This window comes from Adelges cooleyi, unplaced genomic scaffold (assembly GCF_023614345.1).
Source record: "Adelges cooleyi isolate 19-005CV unplaced genomic scaffold, UGA_ACOO_1.1 ACOO_flye_CR_arks_rails_tigmint_CR_PRNA_574, whole genome shotgun sequence".
NCBI classification, from domain to species: Eukaryota; Metazoa; Arthropoda; class Insecta; order Hemiptera; family Adelgidae; genus Adelges; species Adelges cooleyi.
Window position 1 is genome coordinate 4,714,588 of NW_026096268.1, and position 15,530 is coordinate 4,730,117.

A 15,530-nucleotide genomic window follows, 5' to 3' on the forward strand; every position below is an offset into this window, starting at 1 on the left:
AACTTAGAACTGGAGGGGAACTGTGGTTGAGTAATGCTCGCAAATGTAGAATGGCTCGGTAACAATATGAGATATCAGTACTGTTAAGTGTTATTACTTTTTATTTAATTCATCTTTTAACCCGTATGTTTGGTGATTTTTAGATGACACTAGATACAGAAATGCCCAAAACTGTCAGGATCAGGAAAAGGTTTAAGACTTTGTATGAATGGGCAGAATGGCTAAATTTGCAAAAATGTAGTAGAAAAAGTACTAAAAAGTTTAAAAATAACAACTACTGGCGGCTAGCCTAAATGCAAAAAAAAAAGATTAGTTAAGTTATTATAAATACTACATGATTTCTATCAATAGGTAAAAACTACATTTTCTTTGAATTCTATCACCTTTAATCGTTGTGTTGATAATATAATGTCAAATACACAGTTGCAGTTTACAATATGTACATATAGTCGACATAAAATTAAAATTGTATAAACTACTTAGTATATAAGTACTATCGTAACAACTTACATGCACTACTATAAATCTAAATAAGCGTAATCAATATTCTACTAATCAATGTTCTTATTGCACTTTATATAATGTAAGAATAACGTTTTGTAAAAATCGAATTAATATAGATATCTCATATTTTTGTATATATGTGTAAGTTATAACCTATTACAGTTATAAAAAGTATTATCCGTACACGTGCATTTTTACCTCTTAAAGTTAGATTTAATTTTAATTTTAATCATAAACTAGCTAATCCAAATGAGTTAAACTGAACTACCATAAACCGAATTAAGAAAACGTCACGCCTATAATTTATTATGGGGATATTGAAAATGACAATCCTTCGTTGAATCGTAATAATTTTACGAGCAAGTCTAAAGATCAGAAATCATACCAGAGAAGTACTTTATAAGGCCAAAAGTTGAAAAAGTTTACCCTTTTCCTTTTAAATTTTAGAAAACCAGCCGAAAATGTACACATTTTTTATCATAAAAATAATAATGGCGTTCTATAATTTTTTTAAAAATAGTCGAACAACTACCAAACTTGTCTATAATATTCTTTAGATATAATATAATATATACTATCTGTAGTGGAAAACTAAGAAAATATCATTAGCCTTTTCTTTTTTAATTTGTTTTTTAGCTGTAGTTTGACTTACAGATGAAAATTGAACTGTTGTCTGTTGATAAATATAGCATAATAACCCTATAACCCTAATTTTTTTCAATATTAATTTATTGTTATCAGTACGATTATTTTTGTAAAGAAATAAAGGTACAGTAATTGATTCTATTATAATCCATGTAATTTTAAGTCAAGTGTAAGAATGTACAAAAATAATACAAATATGTAAATTATTTATTGTTATAATTATTTAATTTCTATTTTTAAGAGGTGGACCCATATCTGTACTGGCTCTAGATCACAAAATGTGACACTGAATAATCTTTATGATGCTTAAGTAAATCGTAGTAGCGGGAGAATTAATAATTTAGGTGGGACCTCAACAAACTGCTGTATAAATATATCATACTATATTATATTTCCAACTAGTATAATAACTGAAATTCAATGTTTGAGAATTCTTTTCCAATTACAGTGATCATATATTGACAATAATAATAATAATAATAATATGCTCTAATTAGTGCAAAGCAAAATATCTTAAATAATATTTAATTATAAGTTACATTTAGTTAAACAAATTTGTATAAAAATTAACAGTATAATGGTTTAAATAAAATAGTACTATTTTTAAAACCTTTTTTGTTTTCTTTAACTTTGCTAACGGTTTATTCTATTTTAATTGAGTACCATGTTCGGATCATTGGTAAGATCATTAATTGTTTATATCAGTATTTAATTATGATCATAGTTAATAGTTTATAATATAATAATTATTAAAATACCATAAACAGTATATTATTGGTATTAAATTATATCTGAGGTCACAGTTCATATAATATAAGTAGGTATAGGATACCGTAGATTTTTTAAGAATACTATCATTACACGGTGGAACAATGATCCTGTACTTTTTGAGTGACCTAGTGCAGGACTGATCGAGTCCAACATAAACTTGTGATATACTTTAAAAATGTATATATTAATAATTAATTGAAACGACAATAATTAATAATATGATGTTTGTCTTCATTATACTTTTTTGTGTATATAATATATTTTTTATAGAAATTGCCGAAATCAATATGGTTTATAGTAGTCACAGAAGTATGCGAACGATTTTCCTACTATGGAATGAAAGGTAATGTAATAATAATGATTTAATTTAAACTAAACTTTAAAATATTTTAACTATTTTTTAGCTGCTCTTGTGATGTTCCTTATAATGGTTCAAAAATACAGCAGCAAAAGTACTACAATATTATATCATTCCTTTTTAACTTTCATGTTTTTGACTCCTCTACTTGGAGCTGTTTTGGCTGATTCATATTGGGGCAAATATAAGTAGGTTCTTAAAAAATATTGTACTTTAACATATATATATGTATATATATATATATTACATAACATATATACATATTACAACATTTTTTTTTTAATAATAGAAAGTTTAATTATTTTATGCTATACACTATAATTTTTAGTCAGTTAAAATAGATATTTAATAGGTATAGTATTATTGTATTAGACGCATATAATTTAAATTGACATATTTAACTATGGTTTGTTAAACTCTATGTGTTTACAGAACAATCTCATATCTGGCAATTATACATATGATTGGAAATTTTACAATCGCTTTAGCATCATTAATTACTTCAGCCAGCTTAAGTGCTCAAAGGTAAAGTCATAAAATATTTACGTTTGAAATAATAGTTTTGTAATTTTAAATTATTATTAAGGTCTTAAAACGAATCATATGAACATTATAATTGTAATATGTATTATATTTTCCTGATCCTTACCCCATAAGCCAGCCTATCTCTCTCTCCGCGTTTTCCTATCTATCACAATTTCGCAGCTATACCTACTTCAATAACCTTCATGTCTTTATTTATAACATTTAGGTCATTCACCCACTTCTTCTGCCTTCTGTATCTTAACTTTTTACATTAATCTATTTTTTTGTTTTAATATTTCATGTAAATTTTTTTGCTATTTTTTAACATACCCAAATTAATTCTCCCTTATTTTCCTTGCTATTAATGCATCTTACAAATTAAATAGCGAAACAACAAAACGTTGGATTAAATTGCAAGTGTTTTAGTAACTAAATAGTTTAAACATTATTCTTATAGGTACGTTACAATTATTGGCTTAATATTGACAGCCCTTGGAACAGGTGGTATTAAACCGTGTGTATCGTCATTTGGTGGCGACCAGTTTACTATACCAGACCAAAACAAACAACTAGAGTATTTTTTTTCGCTTTTTTACTTTATAATCAATGTCGGAGCTCTAGTATCTCTCTTTATAACACCCGAGCTAAGAAATAACGTGAAATGTTTTGGAGAAGAGAATTGTTTCCCATTGGCTTTCGGTTTACCAGCCGTACTCATGATACTTTCTTTAGGCAAGTTTTGTTAAGTCATTTACCTTAATTGTTGTATGTTAAATATTTGTTTTTGTTATTTCTCGCAGTGATTTTCATATGTGGTAAACGTTTTTATAAAATCAAAAAGCCAGAGTCTTCCGTAATTACAACGTCGTTTGGATGCATATTTGTAATAAATTATTCGTCGCTAACTACTTTGATGTCTTAAATAACATGCATTATTTAAGTTTTCATTTACAGTACGCGATAAAAAAAAAGTCAACGGCAATTATATCATCTAAGACACCGGGAAAAAAACACTGGCTAGACTATGCGGAAAAGAAATATAGCAATAAAGACATTTCTGACATAAAAGCCTCCCTCGACGTTCTCTATCTTTTTCTTACATTGCCGATGTTCTACGCGCTATATGATCAATTTGTATGTACTGTAGTTTTCATATACTTAATACATTCAGTTGTGCAATGTGTATCTATTAACTATTACATGGAAGCATCATAGTTTTTTTTATAAAACTAAGCCATCTTTTTTTTTGTGATGTTTAAATACAGGGATCGAACTGGACACTACAAGGTACACTTATGAATGGAAAACTCGACTTTTTAAACTGGACAATAAAACCAGAACAGATGATTACAATAAACTGTTTTCTTGTTATGTTATTTATCCCATTCTTCGAAGCTGCAGTTTTCCCACTTATACGAAAAGTCGGTATAAGTACATCATTGCAAAAAATCATAATAGGAGGATTTTTCACGGCTTTGGCTTTTGTTTGTTCTGCACTATTACAGTATAAAATCGTGGCAAGTATCACATGCATTATATTTTTAACGTCTTAATTTTATATGTACTTAAAAAATATGTCATTGTCGTCAGTATCTATTAACGTTGTCTTAGTAGATAGTAACTAGATATCAACGCTCTAAAAATAAATTACGCCAACAATAAAATAGTAATCGTATTTTAATAATAATATTGATACTTACAGGGCGAGAATGTAACATTGCCGCCTAATGAATGCCAGCTAAGGATATTTAATGGTTTTAATTGCAATATAACTCTACGACAACCGGAATCGGCCGATATGTATATAGAACCTCTGGATGTACTAAACATTAACACCCAGACTTGGTCAACAAATGAAAAAGAAATAATATATAATTTAGAAATACACTCGGTATGTCCAAAAAAATCAGACGATTTCACCATCGAAAAAAATATCTCTGCTGTTAAAGGAGAAGTAAGAATATTGAGATATAGTACAGATATTGGGGTAATGGCAACTCCATCGTTTATATATTTGCCTTTCTCCTTAATGGCTTCTTGTGGAAACACGAGGTAGTAGTCCTTACTCCTTTCTTAATACTTCATTAGTATTTAAATGGTATAAATATTGTTTTGAGTTAGTTTTATTATTTTACTTGGATTAAAAATAAATACATTGAATTCGAAAGTACCTAAAGGCTATAGAGATATGTTTTCATACCAAGAAAGCTACATTAACAAAAAAAAAAAAAACATTAACTTCTTACTTCCATTTCAAAAAATCTCAACAAATTTTTTTTTTTTAGGTGATATCGTATTTTTTGACTAGTTCTATAGGAGGAAATATTGTACTGCAGCGTTTGAATGCGATGAAAAAATTAAAAAATGGCAATCCAAATATCAGGTGACTTAGTTTTTTTGGCCCAGAGCTTGATTTTGATGATTGACACATAATTGTTATTACTTAAATTCAGTTAAACAAAACGAACAATGACGGGTGTTTCTTAAGTTTGGTAAGCTTTGTCGGTATTATGTTTAATCTTTACACAATGCCCGCATGATTTGCAACTAAGGCAAATCATTAATTAATGCAATCTCCTTGACATCTTAAATCTCATCTCGAGATTTGACCGAATTAACTAATGCTTTAACTATGATTATACATCCATCAGGTTTATATATCTTAACCTCTAGCGGGTCATAGATTATTTAAGATAAAATCCAATATCTTAAATAAAAAAAATATATATTAGCGGTCAAGAGTCTTATTATATTATAATATCATGTTGCTTAACCGTGTCACAGCGATGACTTCTACAATAAAAACGAAAAAATAACACAGTAGTAACACGTTTTTACCAAGTAGGTACTCTCAGCTATATCTTTTCCCTTGCATATCTTTGCCTAGATACAAATCTGTGCATTTATTAACAATGTTTAATATTGCTGTAATTTAAGTCAGAATACTTGGGTTTTAAGTTTACCTACTATTTTAGTAATGATATTAGAAGTAATCAACCTGCTATACTTAAGTAAATAAATAATTAGGGATTAAAATAAGGTTAATGTTAAATATACTAAGGAATGAGAATCATTTTTATAAAAGACTATATTACGTGTCGAGTAAAATAAATAAGAACAAAGCAAAAAGAGACAATAAAGGTGTTTTGTGACAGAATGTGTATACTATTTAGAGAAAAAAAATAAATTGTAATGAAACCAGCAATGATGCTGGTAGTGCAAGAGTTTGGCATAGAATAACAGAGACGAAAGAAAAATTAAAGCAGCTGAAATGAGTATGTGTAATGGGGGCAAATAGAAAAATGTGGAGAGAGATAGTAGAGTTTTATCTCATCTTTTAAAGACTAAGACGATGAAGAAAACCTTCTTATACTACATAATTAATGAATACAGTACAATAATACAATTATGTATGATTCTTAGGATTCTTTTTAATGAACATTTGACTAATCAAAATGTCACATTGAGAAGTGTTGGAGGTAAATTCAATATAGTAAAATATGTTAATCTATCGTCAAAATTCGAACAGAGGCTAGAATTACCTCTGGATAAGTAAGTATATTTAGCAATACATGTTTAGCTATTGCTATTAATTATTATTATTGTATTATAATAACTCTAAAATAATAATATTTTTAGCTATATTTTGTACGTACAAGATAAGTATGTACCTGTAAAACTAGACTTGCTTCCAGCCAGTACCAATACACTCATTTTACACCGAAGTCTGCAAGATTATGATATAGTAATTATTATTGAAGTAAATTATTGAAAGCAGAAATTTCGAAACTTAACAACGCTAATTGATTTTAGGAAGCAAGAATGAAAACTTTAGAACGTGGCAATTATCTGCACATACTGTGGCAATTCCCTCAGATAGTAGTGCTGACCGTCGCAGAAGTTATGTGTATGACAACACTGTTAAAGTTCACGTTTACTCAAGTAAATTAAAAACACCTACGTTAAGTTTTAATAATTTATAACTAATAATCATTTTTTTTGGGATTTACACAGGCTCCATTGAGTATGAAGTCGTTTCTTTCATCATCAATTTCGATTGCAGAAGCATTTGGAAATATAATAGTAGTCGTCATATCAAATCTTAATTTATTTGAACAACAAGTAATAAAATATATTATTAAACATAATTCAAGACATCTAAAATACCTGAATCCTACAATGTCATATCCTTATTTTGATAATAGTTTACTTAATATTTACATTATTTTAATACCACATTATTTTTTTTTTAAATAGCAATACATTTTTTTAACGTTGTTATTTTCAAAATCGGATATAACATTGTCTCCAAAATGTTGTTATTTTTTGATTTTATAATAAGTTTTTTTTGCTCTAAAACAACCATGCACTTAATAAAACGCATTCTGCGTAACTATGTTTAGATGAAAAATATATTTAAAATCGCTGACAAAAATGTTGTGATAGTCTGAAAAATAAATTAAGTTCTAATTACTGAACTAATAATTACACATTACAGTTCAAGCTTTAAATTAAGATTTTGCAAAAAATTGCTAATATCTAACTCCTTAATAAATGGTGTATCGCGTCATCTTAAGAGGGCGGCGCACCGTCCATTTTTAAGGAGTAAAGTATAGGCGATTTTTCTCATAATCTTAATTTAAAGGTTAAACTGTGATGTATAATTATTAGTTCAATAACTAGGACTCTATTTTGGTAGTTGATTTATTTTTTCAGCATCCTTGAAAGCGATTTAAAAATGTTTTTTCATCTCTACATGTTGAAGCAGACTGAAAATAACTCGCTTAATTTTGGTTTTAGAGTAAAATTAAAAGAGAACATTATTTCGGAGGGCAAGACGGTGCGTTTTTTTTATTATTCCAAGTATAACGCTTAATACATAGATTAGAAATAACGACTATTTTAACATTTTTAAATGACTGTAATTTTTCCAAAAATGAATTTTTTTTAAAAAACGCACCGTGATGCCTTACGTAATATTGTTCTCTTTATATTTATAAAGAGAACATTCTATCTATATTTATTTATAATGGGTGCTTTTACTCTAAAACCAAAATGAAGTTATTTTTAGTCAGCGTAAACATGTTTTTACCACTGAAAATCACCGGTGCGACGCCTTCTTAAGGGGATTGCATGCGGTCTGTTTGTATAGGCAATATTTAAGAAAAAAACGGTTTTAATAGATTTATTTACCGGTTCATTTGTAAAAGCTTCTAGGTATTATTTTTAATTTAAATAATTATTTCTGTGAGGAAAAACTATTTTGATTTATTTTAGACCAAAAATCTAGACAAAATTTCGACTACATAGGATGGTTCAATTTCAATACTGTTAAGAGATTCGAGTTTTTTGGCTACTTTACTATGTTAAGTAGGAAGCCGATTTTCATTTAAAAATTTCAGTTCCTTGTAATTAAATAAATTAAATGTACAATTTTTTAATATTAAAACCTTATTTATTTACATAAAAAAATAAAAAATTGGCTTGTACATAACCTAGTAAAGTGGCAAAAGAACTTGAATCTCTTTACAGAATTTAAATCGGACCATTCTAAGTAGTCGACATTTTGTATGGGTTTTTTGTCTAAAACGTCAAAAGTCAAAACGTTAAAAAGAGACCGCATGCAGTCCCCAAATCATGAGCGTTAATACGACACGGCACATTTCCTTTCTTATATCGTTATAGCATTGATTTTAAAATATTATAAAATCAATGGCTATAGTAAAAAAAATTATACCTACTTATATGATGTATTTCTTAACGGGAAATAAAAGTTAAATAATTATTATAAACCAATTATGATAACCTAACCTATATTACATCTTTTTTATGTCATTTAATTTATTTTTTAGGCCCACGAGTATCTGTTTTATGCTGCATTAATGGCTCTAGATATGATTATGTTAATATTTATGAGCTGGAAGTATGAATATAAAATATTCACCGAATAAAATAGTTAAAAATCTACGTATAATGTATAATTCTTGGATTGTATTATATTTTGTTTCATAATAATTATAAACTCGCATTATTTATAGTAATAAGTGACTACCATCTCAGTATTATTTTTTTTTATCAGGTAAGGTCTTTGAATTATTTTAAACCTCAATCACCTACTAATCTTACTATAATGTCGGTTAATGTATTCTCATCTTTCGTTATTACTTATTAAATATTAATATATTCCTTCTATCTTGCAGAGATACGCGGTGGGTGGTATGACATATTGTACCGTGTCTGGTGTTGTTCTAAATTTTAATAATTAACATTTAACTTTCACTTACCTACCCATTCTGTGGGCTACCGTCTACAGCTTCTACTCGTTTCGTTTTTCACAAAAGTGTTGAAAATCATGAAAAATTGAATGATATCTTGTTTAAAATTCATACAATGTAAATTGTAATCACACTTTATAACGAACAAAGACGATTTTATTATAATAGGGCCTTTCGATGACCTTCGTATAGCAACCATAATCCCCTTAATATTGTATTTTTTTGTACATAGATGAATTCATTTTAAATTTAAACTAAAACTAAGAAGGTACCGGCGAGGGTTTCAAGCATAGTCTAAATAAAATAATACGTATCTAGTATTATTTTAATCCCGGTATTTATTGCGGGTTTCCAAGAAAATTTTAGTAACTCCAAAAAAATAATAATTTTTATATAAACTTTTGAAACTTGAATTGTAACGGTACATATTTTATCGACTTTATAAATTAAGAATAATTTACTAAACATTTCGACTGGTCGATAGCCAGTTTTGGATAATTATTATTTAAGTATTAAAGTGTAGAACATAGAACCGAAGGGGAAGCGTGGTTGAGTAATGCGTGCCAATAGTACTACTCCTCTTATCCTAAACATTAAACTTAATGATTTTAAGAAAAATTATCCAAAACTGGTTACTAAAATTTTCAGTTAATTGTTCTCAGATTATTTAATTTAATTTAAAAAGTTGATAATATATGTACGTAACTCAAAAGTTGGTACAAAAATAACTAATTTGGAAGGGTGTTAAAATCATTAACGTTTGTGAAAAATTGAGATCACATTGTATAAAAAAAATACGAAAAAAAAATTCAATAACTGATTAAACCCCATAACATAATGATTGGATCACATAAAAATAATCTCCTTGTATAATGTAATTTGTAAAGATATCAATTGAATAGTAATTTGTATATTGAATAGTCATGGTTTATCATTAAATTTGGTTTCACCGAAGAAAATAAATGTTATAAAACGTTTTAGTATTATACTCTTATTTTTACAGAGCTTCACTTCTCTAGATAGTTTTTAGTATTTGGAAATTTTTTCAGTATAGGTATTAATGACAGCATGAGCTTAAGAAAATAATACTTAGTTAGAAACACAACTTTAAAAAGAAAAAACTTCTAGTCAATGTATTTTTTATTTATAATAGTATGAATATAGTTGAGGAGATATTTGTTTAAATTCTTTATCACTAAGCAAATTCCACTTTTCTAGTCCTAAGCAATTTGCTACTTGTTCTTCAACAATTTGGTAAGACATGCTCGATTTTTTCAACCACCGATAAAACTCTTCGGACCATTCACTTAGATGTTTCCAATCGCATCTCAAGATCACTGCATTTCTTCGGACATACAAGTATTTTAATGAATGCCCATAGTGTGCAAGTAATAACAACGTACAGGTAGATATTTTTTCTCGGACCATCTATAAAAATTAAAAATTCTAAATGACATATTCCATTTATAAACAACACTATTAAAGTACCAAGGTACACTTACAAGTGTGTCCATTTTATTACAAGATCGACACAAATCAATTAATTTTGTATCAATACGTTCATTAAACGACGAAGGTTGGTAAAATTTTGGTAAGTCCAGATGACCAAATGTATTTAAGCTTTTTGAATACAGCTCAACAACTTTATTAATAATGTCGGCACTCATCTATAAATATATAATGGCTCATTAACAATATGAGATATCAGTACTGTTATTAGTTTTATTTAATTAGTCTTCTAACCCGTATGTTTGGTGATTTATAGATGACACTAGACACAGGTGCACCGGCTTGCCATAAAATCTGTCTCTCCCTTACTGACTCGACTCTAAGATGTACTCTTAACCAAGGATTTGCCTTAGTGAAATGTCTCCAATCGATAGGGTGAATAGGTTCTATGTCAATGGGTGTATATCGGTTTTGAACTATGTGCAAATGTCGAAGCGTTGTTTGGCTTAGCAAGAGCATTAAATCACTCCCTAAGTTTTGTGGACTAATAACTAATACCTAAATTATAAAAAAACCTTTATATAAAATAAATTTATTGTGTAATGACTAATGATAGTTACAAATTTGATTGTCATATGGGTTGAGATCTGATTTTACAATATATGTTATACATTTTTTTAGCATTGTGATCACTTTACAAAAATGTCTCTAATTCTATTTCAAAGATTAATATACATACAATTTTAATCACAAAATAGATTAATCTAGTCCATGTTTTAAGTATCAACCAGATACATTTTTTTTAACTTAAAGGAGTTTATGGGTGTAAAGGTTTTCTCCCCACTTTCCAAAAAGCCATAAACAATTTTTTATGATCTGGCATTGATATATACTCTAAAACACATAATTGGATCTTATCCAGTTTTTTTAAATTAAATATTTATTATTCTTTTTGGGCTAATCAAAGCTTGCTGTTCTTATCTAACCAGTAACTATACCATAAAGTAAAAATATCAAATTTTTATACTTGTAGATTGACAAAAGCTCCGGGATGAAGTAGTTGACAAAGCTGTTTTGTAGTGTTTATTAGGACTAAAGTGCTTAATGTAGTACAACAATAGTAACAGACTTGATCCAATAATGTTTGAGCATCAATATTCTCCAACATTAAATCAATTAATTCCAAACGCCTTAACGATGGCAAGATGCCCATTAGTCTCTTTAAGGCTTCTAAAAGTTTACCTAAAAATATAACAATTTTTTTTAAAATATTGGTATGTAGTTATATAATAGTTTATTGTAAATAATAACAGTTTGATTACTTACCACCTGTGCCATATAAAACAGATTCATCGTGAGATGTTGCCATATTACAGGGAAATGTATAATGTAAAGTACTTATTTTCGACCCAACATTTTGGCCGTGTTCTGCATAAAAAGAAATCATGTTCATAAACTCGTATAGGTTGTAAAAATTTGATGCAGGCTTGAAAACTAGAACTTTTATGTAGGATCCAATGGACTGAAGGCAATACTGTACTCGCAGATGATCTAACATATACTGTGACGGGTGTTAAACATTTCAAAATGAACATTATTATGTATTATGTTATTCAATAAATAAGTACTTACTTGCCATCCAGAATAGTAGTTGAATTTCCGGCGAGTTAGAGTGGTGTCATCGAAAATGAACGTATGCCATGAATATGATAAATGAAAAACTGAATACCATGAACGGCATGTCATAGATGCATTATATTTATCTCTGGCATTCAAATAAGAAAAAATGTTTTCCAGCAATAAATCGGGCAAGTTATTCCAATCACCTTTATATTTCTTAAATTTTTCTTTTCTTATCATAGTTTCTAAAATACTTTAAAAATCAATTTTCATATTTTAAGAACTTTGTTTTTTTGACTTAATACAAACCCATTTGTAAGAGTTCCTTATTTAATTTTTGCATGTCCATTTCAAAAGTATTTTTGTTAAACAAATATATCTAAATAATAACTATATACACCGGTAAACATTCAGAAAGGAGGGCCAAATTAATAAACTCTAATTGGCATTCATCCAACATTTAACCAGTAGCACAGATAGGTTATCTAAATTTAGTTTTGAACGAAACCTTTAAACATTTTCCTGGTTTTAGTAATATAAAAAATAATTAAAAAAATTAAGAATAACATTGGAATTGGAAAGTAACATACAAATGTTCAATGATTTAATAATATAATAAATACTAGTAATAATAATTTTTGTTAGTGACAATGTTTAAATAAATCATAGGAACTTTAATCAGAGAGGTGATCATAAAATTAAAATCTTAGTACTCGTATGTTGGCTTAAAATTAATATAAATAATAAATAATAAACAATTTCAAAATGCTGTGATTTTTGTTAATCTCAAGTAAAAAAGTTATGTCAAAACAGTAAAATAAGATTCTACTTTTTTTAGCAAACAGGATATACATCTAGAAAAAAAAGCTTGTATAAATTGTATAGTATAACAGTTTTACATTTGTATAATTATATAGTCTTCTTAGTCTTTAACACACAATATACATTTCTAATAATAGTTTTTAGAAACATGCTATTGTTTATACAGATTATTGCATTAGTTTAGAATCAACAATCATTTAAGTATATTTTAAAATCTAACTGGAGTTAATCCCATTGTAACATTGACGGGTTTTGGAGCCATCATTATATGACGAAGAATAATGTAAGTTCCAAACAAGACTACAATATGTGTGATGAAACTAACCCACGGTTGGTTACTGTTATCACCGATTGGTACATACATTACTATTTCTTTTTTAACATTCACGTTACTGGCCTAGAAAATAAGAGGGTAACATTTTTTTAGAACATTTCATCTAATAATAGATATTAATGATTTTTGACAAGTTTATAAACAAAGCAAAAAAATTGAAATATTTTCAAAATGTCAATACATTTGTTATCTGGTTTTCAATGTTTAAAATAATTATTTACAAAAAAATATTGTTATGTAGGTAGAAATATTATAATATTTTAACATTTTGTAAATAATATGTTTAAAACATTGAGACCCCGAACAAAAAGTATTTTGAAAATAATTTTTAAATTTATTGATATTTTAAAAATACTTCAGTTTTTTACATTGTACAATTTACATCAATACGATTGAAAAACCCCAATTACAAACCAAGGATCTAGACACAAAGATGTCGAATGGCTTTACAAAGGTTTTAAATTTTAGAAATCAAGAATTTCTCTATTTTATAAAATATATTAAATGATACGGTTATTTTAATTTTTAAATAATCATTGCAGTTTTTTGGTCAATCAAAATTAAGCATACAAAAGCTTTATGACCGCAAGATAGGTATTGAAAGTAGAATAAACCAATGAGGGGAATCAGGTTTCATTGATTTTATTTGGGTTTCTCGCAGTCACGAGGTATCTTTGTCATAATGAATAGACAGGCATCCCTTCTTGCCAGCAAAACACCTGGACAAAATCGTATTCTACAGAGCACATATCATCTGTATTCTTAATTTCAATGCTAAATGTAAGTTGTAAGTTATAATATTTGAGTATCTGAACCAAAATGACAGGCGACATATATTTAGCAAATTGCAAATACTCATGTGGTCAAGGAAGGAAGATAAAAAAATTAATATTTTTAAGATGTTCTGAGAAAATATGTGGATACTAACAGTAATCCATTCTCCAGAGTTAAGTGGATATTGCTTCCAATTGGAATCCGCATATCCCTTGCACAAATACAACATTTGTACATCTGAATATGCATCACCAAATCGAACTTCCTTGTAACGGCCATCTTCAGCTGACATTTGATACCTCAAATGAATGGGAAATTCTGTTTCAGTAAGTTTGTTTGCTGTATCTGGTAGAGTATAGTTGACAACATAAAGAACAAATGGGTCTGCCTTATGGGCTGGTGATTCTACATCAATAAATCTAGTATCAACATAAAATTCCACCTAGAAAAGCAAAAATGATTGTTAGCGAACACTATCGATGTAGTAAATAATATTTTATTATTACGTACTAACCTTATGATTCAAAGCGATAGTTTTTAGTTCATAAGTATCCACATAGATATCAGATGGAAAATCATACCGTAACGTTATAGCACAATCCCTACGGTCTGAAAATTCATAGTCAGCCGTAACTGTAGTATGAAGAACTCTGAAACCCAAATTTTCTGCGGTCATATCATTTGGTGATTTTTAATTTTACACGTTTTTACCTATGATAGCCATCATTTTTCACTTGTACATTTATGTGGCCAGAATAAATTGTCAGGTAATGTAATGAGTTTTGACTAGCCTTTAGGCCGTAATACGATACAAAAGAAGTGATAAATATCACTGAATGTATTGTAATAGAAAATAGAGTGAATTTTGTTTTTAAATTCAAACCCATGTTTACAGCAGAAAGTAGAAGTTGTAATTGTAAAATATTTACACAATTTTGTGATTATTTTTACTCGAGAAGAAAATTGTTCACTCCAAAACCTCAACTTATTATTTATTTACCTATACATTTTTTTTTTATAAACTAGTTTCTAGAAGTCTGTACTCTGTATTCAACGGACGGGCATAGACGGCGGCCGACGGCGGAGTCCGGATATGCTAAAGGCTAAAGCTAAAGACAATTTTTGTTTTGTCTACTGTCCTGTCTGTCAGTAGACTACAGGAGTTGATATCATCGGTTATCACATGGTAAGAAAAACATAGGTGTGTCAGCAACTAGAGTTTACAGTAACCACAACATGGCTGTTGGTTTCCCTGTAAGAAATACACAGCCATTCGAAACCATTTGCAACCCCTTTGCGGTTAGGTAGCAAGTACTGGCATACCTATCTTTTCGCCATGTTCAATTGTTTGCACAGTGGGTAAATTTAATAATACTCCCTTGGCAGCAGCAACTGTGACCTTGCGGTCAGCTGTGCGGCGTAATCACTAGCGTTCAGAAACAGGTTTGATAAT

General features: G+C 28.4%; 3 protein-coding genes across 4 annotated transcripts; 1 reads left to right on the forward strand and 2 right to left on the reverse strand.

Moving 5' to 3' along the window:
* Nucleotides 1-1,577: 1,577 nt before the first annotated feature.
* LOC126843393 (solute carrier family 15 member 1-like) lies at nucleotides 1,578-8,795 on the forward strand. Its single transcript, XM_050580910.1, has 15 exons — nucleotides 1,578-1,828; nucleotides 2,191-2,263; nucleotides 2,325-2,466; nucleotides 2,711-2,803; nucleotides 3,261-3,535; nucleotides 3,604-3,686; nucleotides 3,758-3,937; nucleotides 4,069-4,320; nucleotides 4,506-4,757; nucleotides 5,089-5,186; nucleotides 6,227-6,355; nucleotides 6,443-6,548; nucleotides 6,617-6,745; nucleotides 6,818-6,925; nucleotides 8,656-8,795. The coding sequence occupies exons 1-15, from the start codon at nucleotides 1,814-1,816 to the stop codon at nucleotides 8,752-8,754; spliced, it is 2,034 nt and encodes a 677-aa protein (XP_050436867.1). The 5' UTR covers nucleotides 1,578-1,813; the 3' UTR covers nucleotides 8,755-8,795.
* A 1,389-nt stretch (nucleotides 8,796-10,184) lies between these two features.
* On the reverse strand, nucleotides 10,185-12,693 carry LOC126843385 (F-box/LRR-repeat protein 21). 2 transcript variants are annotated; one of them, XM_050580892.1, is made up of 7 exons: nucleotides 12,457-12,693; nucleotides 12,160-12,392; nucleotides 11,854-12,088; nucleotides 11,555-11,769; nucleotides 10,822-11,085; nucleotides 10,581-10,745; nucleotides 10,185-10,506 (listed from the first exon to the last, which is right to left on the reverse strand). In XM_050580892.1, exons 1-7 carry the CDS (start codon nucleotides 12,494-12,496, stop codon nucleotides 10,219-10,221), a joined length of 1,440 nt encoding a protein of 479 aa, XP_050436849.1. In that variant the 5' UTR covers nucleotides 12,497-12,693; the 3' UTR covers nucleotides 10,185-10,218. The 2 variants fall into 2 exon arrangements, with proteins under 2 accessions (XP_050436849.1, XP_050436850.1); XM_050580893.1 differs by having other exon boundaries at nucleotides 12,160-12,400.
* A 365-nt stretch (nucleotides 12,694-13,058) lies between these two features.
* LOC126843386 (phosphatidylinositol-glycan biosynthesis class X protein-like) lies at nucleotides 13,059-15,248 on the reverse strand. The gene is made up of 4 exons (XM_050580894.1): nucleotides 14,789-15,248; nucleotides 14,592-14,727; nucleotides 14,232-14,519; nucleotides 13,059-13,366 (listed from the first exon to the last, which is right to left on the reverse strand). The coding sequence occupies exons 1-4, from the start codon at nucleotides 14,962-14,964 to the stop codon at nucleotides 13,178-13,180; spliced, it is 789 nt and encodes a 262-aa protein (XP_050436851.1). The 5' UTR covers nucleotides 14,965-15,248; the 3' UTR covers nucleotides 13,059-13,177.
* Between the last annotated feature and the right edge of the window lie 282 nt (nucleotides 15,249-15,530).